Source organism: Pagrus pagrus (genome assembly GCF_965226575.1).
Source record: "Pagrus pagrus genome assembly, chromosome: 12".
NCBI classification, from domain to species: Eukaryota; Metazoa; Chordata; class Actinopteri; order Spariformes; family Sparidae; genus Pagrus; species Pagrus pagrus.
In genome coordinates, this window is record NC_140196.1 from 12,744,837 (window position 1) to 12,769,518 (window position 24,682).

General features: G+C 38.6%; 2 protein-coding genes across 2 annotated transcripts in view; one reads left to right on the forward strand and one right to left on the reverse strand.

Annotated features, from left to right (window-relative positions):
- Positions 1 to 8,748: 8,748 nt before the first annotated feature.
- On the forward strand, positions 8,749 to 12,548 carry myl13 (myosin, light chain 13). Its single transcript, XM_084368279.1, has 5 exons — positions 8,749 to 8,925; positions 11,246 to 11,273; positions 11,651 to 11,800; positions 11,878 to 12,051; positions 12,139 to 12,548. The coding sequence occupies exons 1-5, from the start codon at positions 8,818 to 8,820 to the stop codon at positions 12,243 to 12,245; spliced, it is 567 nt and encodes a 188-aa protein (XP_084224405.1). The 5' UTR covers positions 8,749 to 8,817; the 3' UTR covers positions 12,246 to 12,548.
- Positions 12,549 to 17,883: 5,335 nt separating this feature from the next.
- LOC311266841 (corticotropin-releasing factor receptor 2) overlaps positions 17,884 to 24,682 on the reverse strand; it is a 37,758-nt gene continuing 30,959 nt past the window's right edge. Inside the window, exons 10-12 of the mRNA XM_084369436.1 lie at positions 23,343 to 23,478; positions 22,770 to 22,811; positions 17,884 to 21,222 (exon numbers count right to left, since the gene is read on the reverse strand). Of these exons, the coding sequence (XP_084225562.1) occupies positions 21,082 to 21,222; positions 22,770 to 22,811; positions 23,343 to 23,478 (319 nt within the window). The 3' untranslated portion in view covers positions 17,884 to 21,081. The remainder of the gene's footprint in view (positions 21,223 to 22,769; positions 22,812 to 23,342; positions 23,479 to 24,682) is intronic.

Consider the following 24,682-nt stretch of genomic DNA (forward strand, 5'->3'; position numbering starts at 1 on the left):
ATCAATTTTAAAATGTTCAAATTATTATTTGAGTTCTTCAAATAATTCTTGTCTGTTTTGGCTTACAAGTTCAGATTGAAAGTTCACAGCAGTTGGCAAAAATGTCACCACAAGGTAATTTAGTAGCTGTTCTGAAACTTTAGAAGTCCAACTGGGAAAATCAATCAAAAGCTTAAGTGTAGCTTCTAAGTTCAGACTGTTTCATCAGCTACAGTTTCCATGGTCAAGAATGAGCTTTCATGGTCTTTTAATTATTTTTCCCCATTGTATGTATTGTACTGCTCAACAAAGTTACTCAAAAAGACATGAAAAGAACATTTAACTAGGTGTACTGACGCTTTTTGGACAATAAATCAATAGTGCAATTCAATAAAAACAAAAGATTGTGCTTTGATCCATGCAAGTGAAGAATTCAATTGAATTTTTTTTTGGGGTGAGTCCAGTTGATCTCAGATCTCCACATATTCATTAATCAATCAAATGTCCTGAGGCAACATGAAATATGATGTTCCAGGAACAACACCAACACAGCTGGTCCTGCACATCCTGCAGGGTTATACACAGTCTGCACAGTCTTAACCATTAACGCCCTGAAACCAAAAGGTACTACGCTTATATTAGAGATCTGGCTTGGAAACAAGCAGGATGCAGACAGAGCTGAGCAGGTCTTTAAACTGATCAATAACACACAGCAGCAGTGGGGTTGAGGCAGTGGGGAGGTGAGAGGGCTGTTTGTGATGCCGTCTCTGGACTGTGGAGCTCACCACCCAGTGCATTTTCAGAAGCACTTATCAGTAACGTGGTGGTTAATATTGTCGCCTTGAAGCAAGGGCGTTCTGGTCACTGGTCGCTGTAGAGAGACTGCCACTGCTCTGCTGAATGGCCCCATGAGGATCAATACAACATGTATGTCTCATGTCTGTAACATGTCTCAATAGATGTTGTTTTCTTATTGATTCCTAAGAATAAAACGACAGTAGGGGACATGGAAGATAGTGGCAGAACAGGGAGAATGTGGTTTTAATCAAATGTACATGATGTGTCAACTATCGAATGTGAGGATACTTTAGTACAAGGTTATATTGGAGGTATCAGAATGATTAATTGATGTTGCATCCAAACGTCCAGATGACCTCAATGATATTTGAAGGGGAAAATCCAGGGAAAAAATGTGGAAAAGGTGAGATAAGTATATATTTAAATATGGATTCAAAAAGCTTTACTTTGTAGTGATAGTATTCAGTCTGAGGTAGTTACCCTGTGACCAAATGAGGGTGCTGTGGCTCAGCTGCTGGCTCGATAGTTGGTGTGACAGCACAGATGCAGACAGCTTATAATTTTGGCTTGTAGTCTGTCAACCTGTCCCTGAATAAGTAATGCTTCTGCCTTATCAGGGCTTGAGCTGTCACTGAGGTATTCAAGCAAGTGCTCCCAGTATTTTTTGTCTCTATGTGAGTTTTATAAAACAGGAATTTATGCTATTAATTCAATTAAAAGCTAACAGATGATAGGTATTTCATAAGATGAATTTTAGAGTCATTATGTCCAAATGTGAAAACCTTTTGGCAATTGTGGACACGTATATCCTCAGTATTTTTCTGTGATTTCGACAGAGGTTGCGTTATACAGTTAAAATTTACACATGGCTGTTATTTTGATGACAAAATTGGTCACATAATATATTACATATGAGTACTTTTAGGCCGATAACTAAAGATACACCAGAATTTATTCTAAGCAATGTGCTGAAGGGTTGTAATCAGTCACTTTTATGAAAATTACAAACAAGGAAAGAATAGCATGAACGACTTTTTTAAAGATTCAGAATTTCTAATATCCTCGTTACAGCCCTGTCACTAATTCAGAATGTAATCTTTGATGTATGAACTTGATATATGTTGATGTCAGTGGTATTTAGTTGATTGTGAAACAATAGAACCAACAAATTAATTTAAGGAGACATATTTTGCTCATTTTCAGGTTCATAATTTTGTTTCAGGTTACTATAGAATAGATTTCCATGATTTAGTGAAAAAAACCCAACAGTTTTCTCGTTTTCTCATGCTCTCCCTGGCTGTCTGAAACGTTAAAACCTCTGTCTTAGCTCCTGTCTCTTTAAGATCACCCTCTCGAATACCCAGTTTGCTCTGACTGGTCAGCTCACACACGCCTGAGCCAACAACAACAGAGCAGCTGTGCTAAATCAATTCTTGCATGCCAAACTAGCCACTTGGCAGGAATTGCAATTGCAAATGCAAATGTATGACACGGTGATGTAGTGTGATGTCACAACGTCACAGAATTAAAGGTGGGACTGCTGACGAGGTGTTTCAGGAGGAGTGCTTTCTGTAGGAGAGAGGAGCTTCTGTTGGTCTGGACTTTGACCTTTTTAACTTTCATCTTTTATATGCACAGAATATAATATATTAACGCTAAAGGGAAGGAAAAAGCAGAAAAAGCACAATACGTCTCCTTTAAAACTCAAGTTAAAACTGCAGTAAATTGTATGTTGTTCTTTTGCAACCCTCACACACAAACAGGAAAAGCATAAAGTTGTTTATCAAGGCTGAAATGTTTGATATAAAAACGTTTTAATGGGGATCCTGCTGCGTGTCCCTAAAATAACAGCGTTTATATGATCTTTACTAAATACAAATTTCTGCCAAACAACATGGCAGCAGTCTATGTTGGAGCGAGGCCTGTGCAGATTGGCACTCTCACTACTTCTACACACTAAACTGGATACCACATAAGGTCCTGGTCGGACAGGGGACAGATTAATTACATGCTTGCTCACTTCACTGACTGCCTTGATAATGAACACGTCACAGCGACCAGGAATCCAGCTGGTGTATTAACCGCCTTATTTGTGTTAGCATTGGCTTGGACACACTTTATCCTGAGGGCTGGTAAATGATCACAGTGTCCCTGCAGCTCCAGAGCCATAGGGGAGTTTCAGGCTGTTAATGCAGTAATAGAGCACAGCATGCACTAAAATACTGCAATTTAAAGCAATCTAAATGTAAATAAAAGGCTTGCTGCAAGATAGGTAACTGCTGCAATTTTCAAATCGTTTGACAGATCTGTTAATACAGGAAGAAAATATTATATGATAACTACCTCTAAGATATTAGCCTTTTCTGATGCTTAAAGTTGTTGGTTTTAGTCAGAGTTAGAGGTAAATAGAGGGAAACAAGCCCATATTTTATGAAACACACAAAATGGCAATTAAATAACGCAAACTTTTTAAATCATGTATCTCAGTTTACATGTATTTTATGAGCAACTGGAATTTCTTTGTATATTGCACTGCAAGATCTCATATTTATTTGATTTTAAATTGGTATTCAACTGACGAATGTATCTGGATCAATGGTGTACATCGAGGATCATCGAGGATCCTTCTCACATAATGTGATGGCTGTTAAATTGATGAACCAAAACGAAGCGAGTCTTTCTGTATTTGATTAAATTGTTGAAAAAGGCAGTCTTATAGCTGCATCATCACATGTAAATGGAACATGTATTATATAATGTGAAGTAGCTCCACTTACAGAATCGTGACCTTTGAATTATACAAACATGGTTTTATGTCAAATAAAAACTCTGTTACCCCAAATGAAATTCCACATGCAAAAAAAAAAAAAGATTTCGCAGTGAACAATTAACATAATTTTCACGAGAATAATTCATTAAAGCATCGGAGTTGAATCAAAGTTCATATTCCACAATAAAGGAGCAGCGTGTAGGATTCAGTGGCATCTAGAAATAAGGATGCAGACTGTTATTAACTTAACAACACTCTACTCAACTCAATCGGCAGAATTAATGTTGGCTCTTGTCACAACGCTCTGCTCATGGTCTGGTTCGCTTTAGAAACAAAAACCAGTCGGTTAGGGCTGGGAAAGGAGTTTTGGCTTAGGATGTTTGAGAGGGGGGAAAAAAGGGGTATCACATATATGTGGTGGGGCACCGGCGTCCAAAAAGGGCACCCTAGAGGGCCCTTTATCATATTTTATTTACTAGAGGGGCATCCAAGAGCACTTTCACAACAATTTTTTGTACCAGTCATTTAAGTCATTTAAAAACACCCAGTTTTGTCAGCGCAAACATGGCTGCAGGTGTCCGGACTTCCCGTCACGAACACAAGGCTGAAAATTGTTCAGAAAATTGTTTTTTTACGTTTAGAAATGTAGGAGTGCCGTGGTCCCTTGTCAAATATATGGAATGGTTTCGGACTTACAAATATTAAAATGCAGACTGTTGTCCCCGGCTTGGCAGCCTTGTCGCCTGCAAATCCACCACTGCCCCCTTCTGCTCCAGAAAATGACAATCAAGTTATAAATATGTAATGTGAAGGCAAATTACAGATTTTGTGGAAATGTCAATACGGTACATAGCCTATGACATTGCCTATGACATTGAAGAAATCTGCTAACATGTCATCCTGGCAACTGGGCTGTTCTTCTAACCCTCCATTAAGGTTGTGATGGAGGTTAAGGCCCTATCTAGAGCCGGTGTTTGATTTGTCTGTTGTGGGCTACTGTAGAAACATGGCAGGGCAACATGGCGGACACCGTGGAAGAGGACCCGCTCCCTCTTTAGATATAAAAGGCTCATTCTAAGGTACCAACGCAACGATTCTTAGTTTCAGGTGACACCAATGAAAACATTATCATGACTATTACTGTATATTCCATTTCTTCCAATAGATCCTTGTAAATCCTACACACTGGACCTAAAATTATTGAATGAGTGATTTAACTTTAACATTTTCCTGTCATGGAGGACATGTTTCTCTTTTATCATCATCCACCTCTTCTATTTGAAAATAGGTTTTCTCTAACTTCTATAACTAGATTTCACACTTGGCCACCATTACAGCACAGCAGGGGGAGATATATCACCTCAGAATCACACAGTAGGATAGTGACACATCATTAATGATTTGAGCTACTCGGGTTTTCATCTTTCAGCTGCAGACCTCCTCTTGATAAGCAAAACTAATATTGTTTCAGTGGTAAATCTGAATTGCACTGACAATTTAATTATATAACTGAATTTTGTCCACCATGTTAAAGCGGCGTACAGCAGGGGCTACAGCTGCACTGAAGGTCATCTGATGGGTCCAAGTAACAATTGGCATTGTAGTCGGATTGGAGGCTTTCCAGGGTACATGCCAGTGGGACAACAGACTTACTCCAAAATAGCAAACTGCACAGGTCTTGGATGTTTTAAGAGCTCCAGTCTATGTGGTTGGTCATGTTGTGAATTGTTGCCGCAGCGTGTCAATGCAATCACCTGGTGGGATGTGAAAGGGGGCTGGCGCTGCGCTATGCGGGGCTGAATCCATTTATACTCGGACTGACACACACAGTTTCCGTCTGTGTCTCTATGTAGGTTAGCTCCAGCCAAACACTGACAACTCTCGTCATGTGCTGTTTGAAAATAATGAGGAACAAACTGCAGCCATGACTTATTATTTCTCCAGCACGCACTAATCTGGTGATTATTTAATGCTCTGATGTCCCATCTCTCCCAGGCCACAGTGAGCGAGAGCAAGAGAAGCAGAGCGAGCCCAATTATTTCTTTCTGTGTGTGTTTCTTTCAATTAGAATTAATGCATGAGATTGTCTTGATCTTAGACATGGTTTGAGTGTCCTCTCCTGCAACAATGATCAAATCTGCTGTGATATATCAAAAAGTCTGCTAAAGTCATAAACAGGCCATGCTAATTATTACAAATTATTTATTATTTATTATTACAAATTATTACTGACAGGTCATAATGATCATCTTGGTTCAAAGCTCATATTATCCCCATGAATGATGATTGAAGTCCATAACGATGTGTGTTTGACTTGGTTTTAGTCATGCATGACAATTAGGTTTTCAACTCTAGAGAAATCATCCTGTGCAGGCTCAAATTATTGGTTCTCCCAAGCTGTCAGTGTAGAGCAAAGGAGATCTCACAGCGCATTCAACATTCATACTGACTTAAAACTCCTTTGAAAACAATCTGGGTATTAAAGGCAAATGGATGACATAATCATGAAGGTGTGTGGCACAGCACTGAAAGCTCAACAAGTGATGATGACAACGGATTTGCCCAAACTCAGCATTTGCCACTATTGACTCGATTGGTCACTTTTGTCACATGAGATGGGTCAGAGCCCAAACTTTAAATACAAGCTCAGAGCAGCTGTCAAGTAACATCTGTCAGTGCGAAGGCAAAGGGATGTGATGAAGTCTGTGCGATTATAGATGATCTGTAGAGGAACAAATAGTTTATTCAATAAAAGATAATTGTAATATGTACAAGAATGACCTTGTATCATTGTGTTGTTACTGTTTGATCGACGTAGTCTCTCGGGTTGCAGAAGGGAATTTTTTTTTAGTTTTCACTTTTTTTATTCATGGATGGGTTGTATTATATCCTTTATATGCCAAGAGATACAAATTCAAAATAGATGGCAGCTCCCAGGGCCCACAAATCAAAATGTCCTTTTCAATCCCTACTGTACTGTACCTCACACTCCAGCCCCCACACTGTCAGCCTTTAACTACAGTACCTGTCAAACAGACCTTTTTAGTCTCTCAGGATGGCTGTCAACCAACTGACTCAGTCCTTGGTAACACTTAGATTTAATGACTTTTTTCCCACCTCTGGTTGGTTAGCAACAGGGGTTGGTAGGCTCAAGGCTGTTTTCTGGTCATTTGAATGTCACAGAAACAAAAATGTGACATCTGGATTTTTTGACATGTGATAAGTAATGTCGTAGGCCACCTCCTCCGTTCAAAGACAGTTGTTCCAGTTTGACGTAGATTGATGATTTCACTCCTCTTTCAAACCATTTGTCTTCTCTGGCCAAGATGTTTACATTGTTGTCCTCAGAGGACACTTACATCTGACGGAGAAAAGTCATTCCTTTGAAGTCGTGTGGGATGATGGGTGCTGTCTTCATTGTTAAGCAACCGCCAAGACAATCTATCTGACATGACTCAGACAGAAATATGGTTCACAGATGAGGTGATGTATGGAAATTATTATTGTTATGTTTAGTCCCGTTAGTTGTCTTCCTTAATCCATCTTTGACATATCGCCTGGATGTTTTGCCAGAATTTCTAGCACCAGGCGAGCAAATTGTCACCTTGAGTAAAATTATAGATTTAATTGGGTTTGATCATTGTTGGAAATATATAACAAAGTCTGGTTGTTGTTGTTTTTTATTTTAATGCAGAAATACTACATATTTTATATTTAACATGACACAACTTATGCACAAATCAGCTAATTTTAGATGACATTTCTGTACATTAAGATAAATATTTCTAGCTGAGACCTTACCTTTCATTGCTGCTGGTTAGAATATTCTGACATATGGTATGCCATGAGTGAAAGTGTGCCAACTAATCCCAGTCACCCCTACATCTCACGTTTTGTTGTTACTTCCCCTCGAAGCACTTAGTATGCTTAGACTAGACTTAGACATTCTTTGATTAATTGCAAAAATATTCAGTTCAAGTTAAAGTTTATTTGTGACACAGCCGTTATGAATCACAAAACACAAATAAATACACAACAACAACGAAGATCAAAGCTATAGGTGAAAGTGAAACTAAACAAAAATGTATTGAAACACCAGGACAGCTGCCCTGTATTTTTTTGCTTCTATCATCTTGTGCCTGGAGAACTCTGTTGGACTGATAGACTGGAAGCATGTCAGATACAGTGTGAGCTTTTTATAGCTTTTATAGTGACAGGATACAGTGTGGATGCAGTGTAACAAATGTTATTGTAATGTTATTGTAAAGGTCATTTAGAAGGCCTTTGAATGATCCAAGTCAAATAACTATGACTTGATATTAGCGTCAGACATGACCTTTGGAGGCTGCTTGACTCTGAATTAATCTGCAAAATAACTGAATGTTTGCTTGAGTTATTAACACTCATATGATGTGTATTTTTCTAACAATGCAAACACCAGAAACATCATCCTGGCTGCCAATCTGTCTACAAACTCCATCTCCATTCGAGTGTGAATGCCAACTTCATAAAGTGGCACTTAGTGTCATATCCGATTACTTTCTTGACTTCTGTGTTCCTCGACGCTTTCAGAGAGGCTTGTTCACACACAACTGCACCAGACAGACACAACAATCTGTGAATCCTATTTTGAGATGGATTTGAGTTTAATTCCCTGCAAATCCGTCTGATCGGACCAAATAAATCATAAAGGCTTGTCCCTGCACATCATGTAGCCTACCCTGTGAATTTATGCTGTCTCACTAGTTGCAATTTGAATACTAATCAAGGATAATTGCTGGGCATTCATCAAAGCATTGTGCCATTGTAATTTAAACAATTTCAACCCCCCCCCTCTTGTCCTGCAATCATCATTTTCTTCCTCGCCTCCTCTCTAATGACCGCAGCACTTCACTGAACAAGGTCAACAGTCCAAGATAAGGAAGATTACACAAGGTCATACTTGTGTTGATGGAAATAGCCTGGTTAGCAGAAGGTTCCAGGCCTGGGATCTCATCCAATATAGTTTTGCATCATCCATATTCTGATGATGTACACACACACACACACACACACACACATGCACACAACACCCTTTGTCTTAAATAGAAGCACAAAGGCATATCCTTTTATAGTCTTCCCCCTATTGTTGGCAGTGTGGTCAAGCATGGAAAGGGGGGCGGAGATGGCACCTGTGGACAGTGGATAAAGGGACCCGGCCTCTAATGGGACCCCTCCACCCGCAGTGTGCTGTGTCAGTCTTCCCCATTGTTTCCTGAGAGCTTCTAGCGATGGCCCCGAAGAAGAAGGAAGAGCCCAAACCTGCAGCAGCACCGGCCCCCAAACCCCCAGAGCCCGAGCGCCCCAAGACCCCGGAGTTTGACCCCACATCAGTGACGGTAAAACAAAACAAAAACGACAATGACAATAAGAAATGTACACTCTTTCATGCAAATCCTCCGTCTAATTTTTTTCTAATTATATTTGGATTCAATGTAAAGGGTCATATTTAATGCAAGGTCTTTCTATCATGTTGAGTCAATGTGTGTATATCAAAAAACTACACTGTAAAATCTGACAAAGTGATCTTACTTAAAAAAAAATGGAGGAAACCAATTACCTCAAAATTAAAGTAAAGTAGGCTAACTAACTTTTTAGCTCACACACCTTACATTTTACAGTCTACTTGCTTTTTCTAAGGTTATCAGTTTCCTGACTTTTTTTTAAAGCAAAGTCAACTTTTAAAATTTACATTGCAGATGTGTGATTTATTACAGGAGACAGGTGAAACGATATGAAATCATTACGTTTATGTGGAAGTTTCCCATCGCTTTATATGTAATAATTGAATAAACACATACACTGTAAAATCCGATATGATGATCTTACTTAAAAACTACTTCTTATTTCAAAATTACAGAGTAAGGTAGACTAATAATTCTGAAGTTATTCAAGCTTTTTCAGTTTGTACGACTTAATTTCAATAGTTTACTTGGTAATCAGTTTCCTGACTTTTTTAAGGAAAGTCAACTTCAATCATTTACAGTGTATGGTTTCAGTAAAAGTTTACACTAATTAGAATTAAAAAAGTTTTTAAAGAAGTTACTTAATTTGTTCATATTGACTAAACATGATAGAAAAACTTTGCATTAAATGTGACAATCAACTGTTTGACGTAATAAGATTTTTTTTAGTGTAAAGAAACTGTAAATTGGCTGACAGAGATGGATTACAGTGTTTTAAGCTTTGAAATAAAAAATAAATAAAAAAGATTCAACTGGAACTTAAAGTACAGATAGCTTTGCATTAAAATTGTTAGCTTACTGGCATTTTTTTTTACTATTATTAATAAGATCAATGGTTACAAGCCAAGCTTGTGTTCAAAGAGCGTCAGAGACCCCATGTGACCTAAACTTGGCAGTGCAAGCTAAACAGGACTGTACAGCCAGTTGAATGGGTTACAGTTATGCTGTCCTTTTGTATAAAGCTTATACTTATGTTGGCCCTTTATTAAACTTGCAAACATGCATTACAAAATGTGTCCTACAGTCAGGGGGAGGCTCAGAACTAGCTGATACCAGACATCATGGAAAGCTCTTCTGCTGACTTGGCCCCTTCTCAATGGATAAATGTTTTCCTGGTTGAGCGAGCCGCCGCCATGCTACAATGGAGCGCGGTTAAAGCCACAAAATATGATTTTCATTATGTCTGTGAATAGCAGACCACCCGCGCCATTCCTCCGAGGCTAAAGGGGTGGAAAAACCGGGAGGAAGAAAAATATAGATAATTATATCCATCGCCATCCGTCTTTAAACATGCTTAGATAAGTGTTTGGATAATATTTTTACAAAGCTTCTTGGAGGGGCTGGGGTTTGTAGATATCCAGACATCAGACAGAAACTGGGGTCACTGTCTGACAGGAGTCCAAAATATACATGTAGTATAAACAGGCAACATTCGTGGATGGGTGGATAATCTAACGATGATTTAAATTTAGACTTAGAATAACACATTAAACTGGTGTGCAGTTTGTACAGTACGGGTTGTAAAACTGAGTTGTCATTCAGATTCAGTAGTTGGTTTAACATTTATCTCCTTGTCTGGTGTAAAACACCAACATTCTGCACTATATAGTCTATATATGAAGGGACTTAGCCTCTATTTAATTTATGAAACATGCAGTAAAAAAAATATGATGTGCTGACCTGTCATAATGCAACGTATTCATAAAAAGTGAAAAAAATACATTCATCTGTCCCTCATCAAATGGTGAATTAGCAGCATGTGTTCCACACCAGTGCATCTCACTAAATTCAAATACAAGGCTTCATTTAACCCTCTCTTAATCTGCAACTTGTGCATTTTTGAAATAACCAAACATTCACTGGGTTGTTTCCTGGATTCCTGACCCCTGTTGAAATTGAATGTGGCAACCTGGTGGTGTTTATAGTCTCTCAAGATTGTTTGCCACATATTGTTTCTAAAAATAACCTCAGATGAAGCTGACAGTAGCAGACAATAGGCATACTGAAAAAAGAGGGCGTTAGACCCAAGGTCGCTGGTAAACAATGCACTGTGATCGCAACAGATGCAGACTGAAACTTGATCAGTAGGAATGGCATGATAACGATGGAGGCAAAGTCAGGGGTCATTCTTAAGAGGTCATTCTCTAGTTTTTTTAATCAGCAGCATCTCACCGCCTTGTTTGTGTCATTGCAGCTGGAATTCACCCCGGAGCAACTTGAGGGTAAGGTTGTCACCACAGTTGTCCTTTGTGTTGCATGGACTGTCAGCTATTTATAGAGGGTATGAATGGTTTGTGTGATCGAGCTCTCCGTTCATGTGCGAGCAATGTTCGGCAACAGCTGATGATTCGACAGCTCAGGGATATTAAAGTAAACACATCCATCTACGTCTATCCCTTTGAAAACAGACAAAGGCACATGTCATTCAAGAGAAGGACCGCAGCTCCTTAAGGGAGCCCTTTTATCCAAGAGATGCCATTATATGTCACTAATTTGCAGCATATACAGGACTGTTCCTCAAAGACTGCATGCCCTCTTGGATCACAGTGATCTGAACAGCAATCAAAAAAGAATAACCTGTTCGGCTCTTTGTTCACAGACTTCAAAGATGCTTTCCAGCTGTTTGATAGGACACCAGCCAACGAGATGAAAATCACTTATGCCCAGTGTGGGGACCTGATCAGGGCTTTGGGCCAGAATCCTACCCAGGCAGAGATCATGTATGTCCTTGGAAAACCTAAAGCTGAGGGTGAGCTGTTTGCACAAACAATATGCTGAATGATTGCATAGTCAGATTGGTATTAATACTGTAATCATTTTCCACAGAGATGCAGACCAAGATGCTTGACTTTGACCAGTTTCTGCCCATACACCAGCACATTTGCAAGGCCAAAGACCGTGGAACATTTGAGGACTTTGTGGAGGGTCTGAGGGTTTTTGACAAGGAGGGAAACGGCACAGTCATGGGAGCTGAGCTCAGGCACGTTCTGGCAACACTGGGTAAGTGGAGCAGTCTTACTGAAAAATGATTTTATAAAGCTGTCACTAAGCATTCTGAGTTGACGGCGCTTCTGGTTTCCTTCACAGGTGAGAAGCTGAGGGAGGACGAGGTGGAGCAGCTAATGCAAAACCAGGAGGACGCCAACGGATGCATAAATTATGAAGCTTTTGTAAAGTACATCATGGCATCTTAAATGGATAACTCATTGCCATTCTGGTGCTACATCACTCTGCATCATGAAATCAGTATGAGCCAGTAACAAGTTAGTTTCCCTCGAAAACCATGACCCTGAATCGTTGACCGCAGAAGATCGTTATGTTTCTGTACATCCCATCTTGTATATTTCTCATTTCCATGCATCTCAGATGGATCTATAACTCATTAACATTTCACCTTGTTTTTCTAAGGCTGCATGTGTTGATGCTGTGGACACGTTACACGCTACCCCTGTTCATATCGTAGATCATGGTGAAGAAATAAATCACTTTTGACTATACTGTATGTGGTTTGTTGTCTGTAATCCAATGTAAGATGACTTATGTGCTCCACAACCTATTCTTACTGTTTTCTTCATGGACTTATGTCAGACATCGGTGCTACGAAACTCAGTGGCGGAAATTAAAACCTTTTATTTTTGCATGATTTCATTTTCTGTCCATCAGTTTTTATATTGTTTTTACATCACTATAGAGAAAAAAGAAATGTGCACAATAAATGGTAAGCAGAGGGTAAATTAAGGGTCACGTGAAAGGAGAAAACAAGAACTTCATTTATATATATATTGTTACCATCTGGGTTACCACCTGCGAGAGGTCCCGGGTTCAGATCTTGGACGAGCCCCCATTTGTTACCACCTGGCTCTAAGGTGGCAACAAGGAGGGAGGACACACACAGATAGATGATGAAAAATAGTTTTATTTTAACATAACTAAATTAACTTATTTACAAGTGAATGTAGTGTGTAGGTAAGAGAGGAGTCAGTCATGTCAGCAGTGTGTGGCTGCGTGGAAAATATGGTGAGGTGTGTGTTGCATGGTGTGACAAACCAAACAAAGAAGCAACAATGGCGGGTCTGGAGCCTGCTGAGAGAGCTGAGAGAGAGTGAAGCTAATCAGAAGGCCGTCCTTTATGCCCTCTGGAGAGCCCAGCCCACCTGAAACAGCAAGAAGAGGTAACCAGGTAGGCAGAGTGGGAGGAGTCGTCACAATATATAAATATATATATATATATACACAATACATATAATGATTTTATATCATTTTAGAAATATATATTTTTTAAATATAAGGCTGTAGTTCATCATATGTTCACAGAATAAACAGTACATATTTTTAAAAGTCTTTAGCTCTGAAACAAACATTAATCAGTGTCTCAACTTTCTGTAGGCTCTGTATAAATACAAACTACAAATCTCACCCACTGTTGAACTTCATATAGTTTTTGTAATGAGGACAGATCACGATTCAAGTCCAAGGACCCGAGTTGAAAAGTATATGTAAAGCATAAAATATCGGTGCATCAAAAGCCACCCAGAGTAAAATGATAAATAATATAAACATCCCAATACAAACTGAGTTGATAGATCCATCATCTGAAGGACATGTGTAGTGGTGATTCCACTTATTTGCCAGCAGGGGGAGCTGTTGCTTAAGTAATAATTCTTCTTCACTGTGGGGATTAAATAAAACAACATGACATGTTTTTGCTGAACGACTGAAAAATCCTGGAAAGCTTGATTCAGCTTATTATCAACTCTTTCAATGCACCAGTCCTGTTTCCAACATACATATGAGAACAACATAAATCCCTAAAACTCACCTGTCACAACCCATCCGTCCTGCTTTAAAGTAAATTTAAATTTCCATTTAATCAAACCAGTGGCACAGTGACAATCACATCTTTCAGCACTTTCAAACAAAGATTCATAATCAGCCTGATTAACATAATTGCTTGAAGATTTTCTCTAAGAAATGCAAAACACACTTTCTTCTGGCTGTTTAATTACCCCTCATTCTGTCTCTCTTTCTTCCAAACCCATACTTTCAATTAAAGTGATATTACACAATTTCACTCATTCATTCATTCATTCATTCAGTTTGGACTGTTGCACTGCTGCTTTCGGTGTTGGTCGTAGTTTGGTGTTTTATGCTATAGCTTAAGGCACTACCAGGCTTGGGGAGTAATGGCATCCATGTAATGGGATTACATAAGTAGACAACCAAAACAAGGTAACCATATGTCGTTTAGGTTACAGACAAAAGATGTAATTAGATAACAGATACATTTAGTAAAAAATGGGATTACTAACAGAACTACAGTTAGAAGACGTGGATACGTTATTTGACAAAATAGAGTTTGGTTTTCCAGCCTGGAAGTCTATCACATACATGAAATTCTCAATTTTGAGTCATAAGAGGTGGGAATATTAGCTGGGAACAGTGTTTCCTCTGAAAGAATCTGAAGAGAAGCTTCAGAGGACGATGGATTGTTTGGCAAAATAGATTCTGGACCTGGTTGTATGAAATCCTGAATGTTGAGTAAAAAAATATGAGCTGTTAAATGAAAACGCACACACAACAAAACTTCTCGTGTCTCACACAACATCACTGTGGTCCTGAGTGTAACCCAATACACAATTATTCAGATTAAATGAAAGTAATCTGATTGACACTCTTTATTTGCAAATGTTTGGTATTGAGGTAATCCAAGGAAAATAATCAAGTTACATTACTTTAATATTGTGATACTTGGATTGAGTTACTGACTACACGTTTTAACAGGTAGTCAGTAACTGTATCAGAACACATTTTCAAACCCAACCCTGCTTACTTCTTCTCACTGCTCACTGTGTTTTCCTTACAGATACCGCATGTTGTTAAAAGGGTTGATTAGCATGAAACATCTGTTTCTTTGGTGCAGCTTCTAAAAACACAGAAATGTGTTCAGACAGTGTTTCACACTGGGGGGCATGATATCGACCCATTCATGTGAATCAGGTGTGTAGGGGCAGGGAAACAACTACATGCAGGACAGGGTATCCCGAGGACCTGCAATGACAGTATCATAGTGGCTTGTTTCAGTTCTTCATTAGAGCTACAGTATTCAATGTTTACACAACATAAAAGCACAGTGAAATATCTAAACACATTTTTTTAAATGCACCATTCCTTATAAAATTAACATCCTATGTTTTTTTGTTGGTTTTTTGTTTTGTTTTGTTGGTTTTTTGCATCATTTGATGCACATATCCCCCAAATTGGCAGGGGTCAGGGTGCACAATATAATAAAAACTAAGATGTGTGGCTTTAAACAATGTTAAGCTTGTAATGACTAGTCTAGCAGCATGCTATGAGGTGAACTAATTTGGAAACCTATCAACTCATATTATTTTAATTTTAACATGACCTTCATTTTCACCTCAAATAGCTTTCAAGCACCTTTCCTTCTCTGGTCTGCTGACCTACATCACACCACAATCTTTGTCAGTCAACTACTCTTCCAGCTTGAGTGTCAGGCTGTATATATTAAGCCTTTATTTGCGCACAGCCAATTTTCCACTGGACCACCAGGATGCCACCAGTTTATGGTTGCTGGGGTATTTTGACTCTCCTCACCGCAGGGAAATCGGTGAACCGGCCGTATCATAATGGCATCATTGCCTTAATGGAATTCCAGGTAAATATTGATGCTGTTTGCGCACTCAACCTCCCAAAGGCTCATCCTGAAGGGGGAAATATAATGCAGAAATGAAATGTTCTCCTTCTGTGGTTAAACTGGATTAATTTGATGAATTAGACAGATATTTCACTGTGCATTTCATTACAGCCAAAGGTTTGAGCTACAATTAAAGGGGTACTCTACCCATTTTGTATTGCATGTCAATGCTGGATCCTACATTTCCATTAATGCAACCAATAATATCTTTTTGTCCCTGCAGACTGAATGTCTGCAAGGTTTTAGCCACCATCAAGCACACTGAGGTAATATCCTCAGGAATTGCTCTGGGTATTTCAGGGGTTCCAGCATGTTAAGGGGAGATAACATTATAAACAATGCTTTAAAGCCAACAAAATAGGCAAATCAATAAACAATTGACTGTTTAACCACCCGAACTGTGTTCCTGTTTCAGCGTGTAATAGGCTTTGAAAAATCATTTAGCGCTTGATGTTGGATAAACAGAAAACATATGGAGTCTGGTCAGAATTTTCTGGGGGTATATAATAACATATGGATTTCCATCTCCCCCTACCATTGCATTCATGTTAAAACACTGCTGTTGTTTGAATCATCTGGCCCCTCAAGTGGTCGTCAGTTTGTGCACTAGCTAATGTTGCTAATGCTAGCTACTGTTGCTAACGTTGCTTATGGCAGCACAGTGTGCTCGGTGCATAGCGTAGAACTCATTTTTAAGTATTTCCCCACAAACTGGCAACTACCAAGACTGTTGATCGCTGATGAAACACCAACAGCATTGCATTATCGGCAGACAAACGCTGGAAACAACCGTCAGTATCCTTGTGGACCACAATCAAACAATCATTTTGGACCTGAAAAACATTTATAAACTATTATTTCACAATCGTAATAATGTTTTTTAAACAAAGGGATACTTTTATTCTGCACCTTTCAACAGCTTTGATGTATTATCTAAAAAAAAATAAAAAAAAGATATGTCTACATAAAAATGTCGTCATTATGACCTTTAACACCTCAGTATTTCTAAGATCCTGGCTAGGGGCCCTGAACATTGACTGTTTTTTATTCTACAAGCCAAAACTGTTTATTATTATATATATATATAATATTTTTACATCTAGCTTTGACAAAGCACCTCTAGAGGTATGAATGACATTATACAGCTGTTTTTGCAAGTTGAGTTGTATTCCCAAAGACAAACAAACTGACCTTTACGTGTGAATTCAACAGGGGGCTTTTTAAAGGATGCTTAGGATTTGTATTCTGGTGGAGATCATCCTCTCCAAAAACAATACTTCCTTTAGTGATGAGACAATCGAATCAACCGCAACATAGCTTTTTCGTTTTCAATTTGATGCATATACTGTAGCATTAAGGGAAACACCTCATTATATCATAAATGATGAAGCAGTAACTGCAGCGGTAGCCTCGGGCTATCATGCCTGTCATTTATATGTAGCTGAGGTAATGGCTGGTGAAATGCAGTTTAATATAGACACAAAGGAGCTCGGGGCAAAAAAATCCCCAATGAAGTGCAGATTTGCTGCTTGCCTCTGGCAATGGTTCAGTCCGGAACGTCACATCCACTGTCCGCCTTTCATACTGTTGTCAACCATCAAAAGCATTAATTGTCACAACAAGCCTTTATTAGGCTGCATCCAAGTCTCAGCTAATTGTTTGGGGCTGTATAACTCATCGAGTCCTGAGGGTTCTGGGCACAGACAGCAGTTTCTGCTCCACTTCACTCCAGCCCGGCCTGAAATGTATGAAACTGTATCTACATTCAGATTACATAACCTAGCAGGCACTCTCTCAGGGCATCTTCACTTGAGAACTATATTTACGAGTAAGACAATTACATGCCACAGCGCCAGTGAGGTTACAGTACTCTATTATAATAATTATTTGATTGAGTCATAAGACTAGGAGGATAAATAACAAATGAATAAACTAAATAGATCCCATTAGTGCAGTCTGCATCTAATGTCAGATTGCCCAGTGTAACTGAACAGACATAATGCATCATGTACTCTGTCATCACAAATCACTGTTGTTTACAAGCTCCCTGGAAAACATGAGACCTTTAGCATGAAGAGTCAAAGAGCAAAAGTATATATGTATAATTTTAATTCAAATTGATATTTTTCTTTTCACATGTGCATGTACAAATGTATATCCGTAACACAATGGTACATCATTTACAGAGACGTAAGCTTCCTTTTCACACAAAAAATGCATTTCCTTTTCTTTGTAAGGCAACATGGGTGGTTCAACTAATAGTTTTCCATAAAATCAGTACGTCAAATGTATTCATGTACAGTAATAAGTTAACAAATCTGACATCACGCTGCATCAAATACATTTCATCATGTACAATAAATGGTGTAGAAAAGAAAATCAACCAGATTTGGTCTACAAAGTGCAGTGGCAACAATAGAAATATGTAGACAATAACAATTGTGGATGCTGGTAAACATGGTTTGTCTCTTTGGTGAGTTTGAATGAATGACTTATTATTTCTGTATGAAAATATTTCACAACTATTAGGATATGCTTTAGTATGTTTACATGACATGATGAGGTCACTGATGGGCAGTGTTACAGCTGCACACATTGTGATCCTGGAAACAGAAATTCACATAAATGTTACAAAAAAGATATTTACATCCAAATCACTTTGGAAAATCAGATAATGGCTAATGTCAGTCCAGTTGGGCAGCACATAAACAAAGAAATGTCCTCTGTAATAAAAAAAAATATATGTACAAAATACAAATATGAAATGTACATGAAACATTTTATGTTCTATACAACACCCTCAAAGAAACCTCATCACACATATTCAGTATATTTTCTTTTACTTTTGACTCCAGATAGATCGACTTTCAGATAAATAAATAAATAAATAGGCTAAATAAATAAATACAACTAACTAAGATAAAACCAGATTATGTTAAAAAAAAGTTTGACATTTTGGGAAACGTTAGATAAGACAATCAATATAACTGAAACATGACACTGCAACCAGCAGCCTGTTAGCTTAGCGTAGCAGGAAGGCTGGAAACAGGAGGAAACAGCTAACCTGGTAGAGTCACAACAATCACCTACCAGCACCTCCAAAGCTCACTTTAAGCAACATAATGTAGCCCTTTCACCTTAAAATTACAGCTTAAAGATCATTTAATGTTACATTGACTTGCAGTCGGGGGATTGAACTCTCTGTCTCAGCTACTCCGAGCCCCTGTCTTTGTTTCTGCACTATGTAACTTCAGGTAGCGGGTCAAAACTCAGTGTGTACTGCTTTATGGCACTGAGTCGCACACAGCACAAGCTATCACTAATTATGTTGAAACTGGATCATATTTTATGGAGTAAATGTTTTCTGGTTTTCCCTCTGCTCTGCCTCAACTCTCTGTGATTTACAGAGTTCCCTGAAAGCAACCTGTAACTGCTATCCGTACAAAAAACTGAAAACTTGGAAAATGGAAATGCTGGACTATCTCTAAGCTGGAAGTTGTGGCTTTACTGCAAATCTTTCCTCCATGAGATTGACAGGCAACCAGCATGCTGGCTGTGTCCCTCTGTTTCCAGTCCTTATGCAACTATAAGCTATCGAACACGTCTGACAGTGGTATTAATCTTCTCACTGTCAGCAAGAAAGTGAATAAGCGTATTTCCCTAAATGTAGCACTCACTTCCTTTTAACATTCTCAATTGAACCACCTGTCAGAAAGAACTATTCTTCTGATCGTATGGAGCAAATGCAAGGACACACACAAGGAGCATCTGCATTGAAACCTAATCTCGCAAGATAATTCAGAATATTTTGATTTCACCGTAGTCATTTCCAGAACTAATATTTCCTCTGCCCTCTTCATCGTTCTGAAACTGCAGATCAATAGTGGTACTCATTACTGTGTGAGCAGCCTGAGCAGATGTAAGAGTTGGCATTACAGGCAATTGGTGCTCATTTCATCAAGCTCCAAACCTCTTGAACCAACAGCTTAGCTGTGATACTGATTACTAGAAAGCCACAAGGATTTCATAAAGCCAAAAGAATTTAATCTGCCTGCACTGTGCCTGCATGATAAGTCCATGCATGGCACTTAGAGTAACATATATGTTACATAAACAACTTCACTTCCTCCAACTCTACAAGTAATATAATGTGTATGTAATCTTATGTGCACCCATTTGGAAGAGCTTTAATTTGGGACGGCTCATCCATCAGCCTCAGGGAGTTCAAAGACATAACACATTAAATTGCTCTTTGTGGTTCTTCTCTGAGAAGAAAAATAAAGGATAATACAACAAAATAGGGGTGGAAACAAATAGCTGTAACAGAGAGGAAGCTGATCTCGCGAACAAGTATTTTAACAATTTTACAGTTAGTACAGTACAAGACAAAAAATTCAACTTTGTATAAAAGAATACAGACTTTAAGGAGAAGACTTCTCTGAGGACACATTATAAAGGCTCCATTAGAATGGCTTTGTTTGTATAAAATCATCATCTCATACTGAACAAAATGTATCACCGCGTGTTTTAAGGAGAATATCAACCGTTCACTTCAAGCAGATTTATTTTTTATCCCGCTTTCATGAGAAAGAGCAGTGCCTCTTTTGAATCTTTTTCCTTTATACTCCCTATTTTTTGATATTTAATTCAGGTGAACCCTCTTCCTCCCCAAAGCCTCTTTTTTAGCTGTCACAGGCAGCTGTTGATGCCAAAGAGCAGTAACTCAAAGAGCATCTTGCTATTCATCGCACTAAACAGGAATGGCTTCTTTTGGCAACACTTTGAGTGCATCTCGCTCGATGTATCTAATTGCAAGTACTCCCTGTCGCTCTCCCACTGAGTAAGAATGGAGCGGATGCCTACAAGTGCGTGAGCTGCTGAAGTATCCTGCTGCAAATCCTGTAGGATTATCCTGCTCCGCTAACAACCATTAAGCAGTGAGATGACAGCGATAAGAACACTGTAAGATTAGACGAAAAGACTTGTTGTGATGTGAAAGTTTAGTGAAGATGCCGCTCTTAAGTACTCAATAAATACTCAGTCCTTGTACCTTAATGTACAGTCTGTTAAGTGAAGTAAATTCTCCAAGAATAGGACGTGTCCGATCATACAGTTAAAGTATAATGTTAGATGCTTTTACATGTTCTCACCAGACAACAGAAATTGCCTGGCTCTTCAGTCACACCAGACACATTGCAGCCTTGTTAAAAGGATTCAGTCTCTTCTGTAAATCACTTCATTGTTTGCACTGGACAAAAAGATTAAGTCTGTTTCCCTTTGATGTTGTACTGGAGATTATGTGCTTGCTACCATGGTCACACAGCTGTGGTCTGTTTGATGCTGTGGAAGCTGATCCTGGTCGGGGATGTGGGGATGGACATGGCTCGAGCCACTCGGACTCGAAGGGCGTGGTTGTCCTGCCAGCGGTGCCACCGTTTCCTGACGGCAGAACGTACCTAAAATGTGGAGGATTTTAGGATTTTAGGATTTTACTGTACCGTCACTACTTCATACATGCATAGGAGAACAGATGTTACTAAAAACATTTTGGGTAATACACATTGTAGCCAAAAGAGAAGGTGTGTTTTAAGTGTGTTAAGATTGATTAAGATGATTTAAAACAAGTGCCCATCTACTGAAGTTGGTTAGAAAAATGCTGCAACACTGTTCTGCTGTGAGACTCCAAATGACAACTCGTCCTTTAAGCCTATTTTGTTTCCATGTGTGAAAAAATCACCTGAGAAAATATAAAAATATAGAAGTCACATTTCAAGAAGATTTTATGTGGTTTTGTTAACAACATTGACATTCTGATCCATGTGAAAAAAAGGCCGATCATATAGAAATGTATGAAATTCACATGTGACATTATTTTATTTTCACATGTTAAAGGTTTAGTTCACACGTGAAAATATTCAATTCACAAAAAAACAAGCTAGACACTGACACTTACATTAACATCACAATGACTTGTTGGATATAATAACATTTCCGCAACACTTTCATAAATTGAATGTCATCAGAAGAGACCTATTGACACAAAGCCAACACTTCAAAAGCAAGATGAAGCCAGCAGTGTTACATAATCGGTGTCTTTCATTTGGCTGAGCATAAGGTCATTAAACACATTAGTTGCTATTTTTTGGTTTTTGTCAAGATGAAACAGAGGTGAATTAAAGAGCTTGAAATGTCTCTTTTTCCCGCCTTTGGACAGACCCAGACTATTTCCTCTATTCCTTGCCAAGCAATAAGAAGATTGATACTGCTCTAAGATATGAGAGTGGTATTGATCCTCTCATCCAATTTTTGGCAAGAACGCCAAAAAGTATTTCCAAAAAGCATTCTGTAAGTAGCAAGATACAAAAAAAAAACAAAAAAAAAACTCTATTTAATTATAAAAAGAACAGCGTGTAAGTTGTTATGGGGTTTCATGGCAATGACGGTATGAAAAGAAAAGTTATCATTATGCATTCACTTTAACAACCGGATGAGCTATAGTCATGTGGATGGCCATGTGGAGAAAAAGTAGGCACTTCCAATAAGTAATTATACAAAAGAGGTGACTCAAATACCTCACGATCCCTCATCCTCATTAACCTCCTCTCTACCGCCTACCTTTAATGATTCGAGGGTAAGACGAGAGCAGCTACAAAGTCCTTCATTTTTCACAGTTACTGACAGTTGTGTAATTTCCATAATGTCTTTAATATGAGTTTCAAACCGCTGGAAGTCAAGCAATTTGCTTTTATTTAAATTAGATAGAAGGACTAAAATTAAAATGTTACAATTTCACTACTGGAACATAATCTTTCAGCAGTTTTTGTTTTCTTAATGAAAGCTACCTGATCCTACCTCTGCTTGAACTTGAAACCAAAATTGTAAACAGGAAGCTAGTTAGAAAAACACACCATCATTTGCTTTATTAAGCTCATACGTCAAGAAACACGCTGGCAACTTAATACAATTCAGAAATATTAACTTTTGCAAAGCTCCAGTGACTTACCTCTCCATTTAGAAAGCAGTAAAACACTGACACGAAGAACCCCTGCAGAATAACACACTTTAGTATTACTAGCAGTCGTAACTGCAGCTATATTGTGAAATGGCACCTTAATTAGACATCAGAGAATTCAGATGCTACAGAAAAACAGTCAAACAAAATGAAGCGTTCAGTTTTGGGAACACATTTTGTCATGCAAAATATAATTCTTGACAATAAAGATGCTCTCTCCCCCTGTTATCCTCCCATTCAGTCTTACATTTAAGCGCAGAAGATAGAAAGATAAAAATAAAAATGGCCACAGAGGAGAAATCAAGCCCACATGACCCTGTTAATCCTGTCAGCTGTGAGTACAGAACAAGAGGCAGGAGGGCCACATTGTGTGTGTGCACAGCCAGGATGCTACTTCAAATCATCTTCCCATAAAAATGCTCATAACCTGAAAATTCCTCCTGAAAGAAGTGAAGCTCTACGATAACACGCATTAAGAAATCAGCATGATTCACTTTGTATACAGCGTGTGTGGGTTGCCAAGCGTTGGCCAGTGTCACACTGCATCATTACCCATATTCTCACCTGAAAAGACTGCAAAAAGGAGTTGAAATAGATGAAAACGATTTGTGAGATATCGTCCTCCCCCGGATTCACGAAAAAGAGCATGTAGGTGATACCCAGCAGAGGTAGCAAGACCAGCGTTGCTTTCACGGCTTTTCTGTGAAGACAGGGATGAAACATGAGCTGCCTGCTTTATCATATGACTAAAAATAAGAACTTGGATTTCACCCGAGTTGATTTTAGAAAATGCATGATTCTGTGTCAATGGCAGATGAAGAATAGTTTGCCATATGGGCACCATGCTCTATTAAGGCACTTTCTATTAAAGATCCAGTGTGTAGGATTTAAGGAGGGATTTAGGTGAATCTATTGGCAGAAATGGAATATAATATTTATAATCGTGTTTTCATTAGTGTATAAATACCCGAAACTAAGAACTGTTGTGTTTTTGTTGGACTGAGCCTTACATATCTACAGAGGGAGCCGGTCCTCTTCTGTGGCCATGTTACACCACTATGTTTCTACAGTAGCTCAGAATGGACAAACCAAACACTGGCTTCAGAGAGGGCATTTTGTATTTTGTACCCACCAAAACAGAGAGTAAGGCGAGGGGTATTTCGTTGGTTGCGATCTGGAACCACACCATTTGATGCCCCTACGCACAAGATCTTCAAGGGTACAGTATATGGCTACATTTATATAGCCCTATTACATTAAGCACTTATACACGTTTTTTACTGCTTATTCACCAATTCAGATGCAGAGAGCTAATAATTTGGGGATTAGTGTCTTGCCCCAGGACACTTTGGCATATAGACAGGAGTAGATGGGGATCGAACCACCAGCCCTGTCATCAGTAAGCAAACCTTTCTGCCTCCTGAGCCCACATGGTTTATTAGATGTGACTAATGGATTTTAAAATGGTGAATAAATGATTAACTGATGCTTTAAATACGTGTCGGCCATTTACAAGAACAAAGTTTGGTTTTCAAAGAACCCTTTTCATGGTTTTCATCATTTGCATTTGCTAAAAATGCATTCCTGAATTTTGATAATGCTTTTCTAAAGATCTTTTACTTGCTAATAAACCATTGGGTGTGCACTTTAAAATGTTAATAAGTTATTAAAATAACTTTTAAGAGCCAGTGTGTAGGATTTCGTGGTATCTAGTGGTTTGGTTGAATATTGTAACCAAGTGAACACTCCGTCTTATCCTTACCCACTGTAAAAAAACGTGAAAAACGCTCCCTGTGCCAGTGTTTGGTTTGTAAGTCCAAGGCTACAGAGACCCATAGCAAATGAAAGCACATCAATTCTTAGTTTCAGGTGATTGGAAACAAATGAAAACATTTCAGAACATA

Bases quoted from the DNA above. Each gene is read 5' to 3' on its own strand.
- myl13 (XM_084368279.1), top strand. From the start codon at position 8,818: ATGGCCCCGAAGAAGAAGGAAGAGCCCAAACCTGCAGCAGCACCGGCC. The intron at 8,926-11,245 runs GTAAAACAAAAC...GTGTCATTGCAG, and splicing joins TTGACCCCACATCAGTGACG to CTGGAATTCACCCCGGAGCA. The intron at 11,801-11,877 runs GTGAGCTGTTTG...CATTTTCCACAG, and splicing joins TGGAAAACCTAAAGCTGAGG to AGATGCAGACCAAGATGCTT.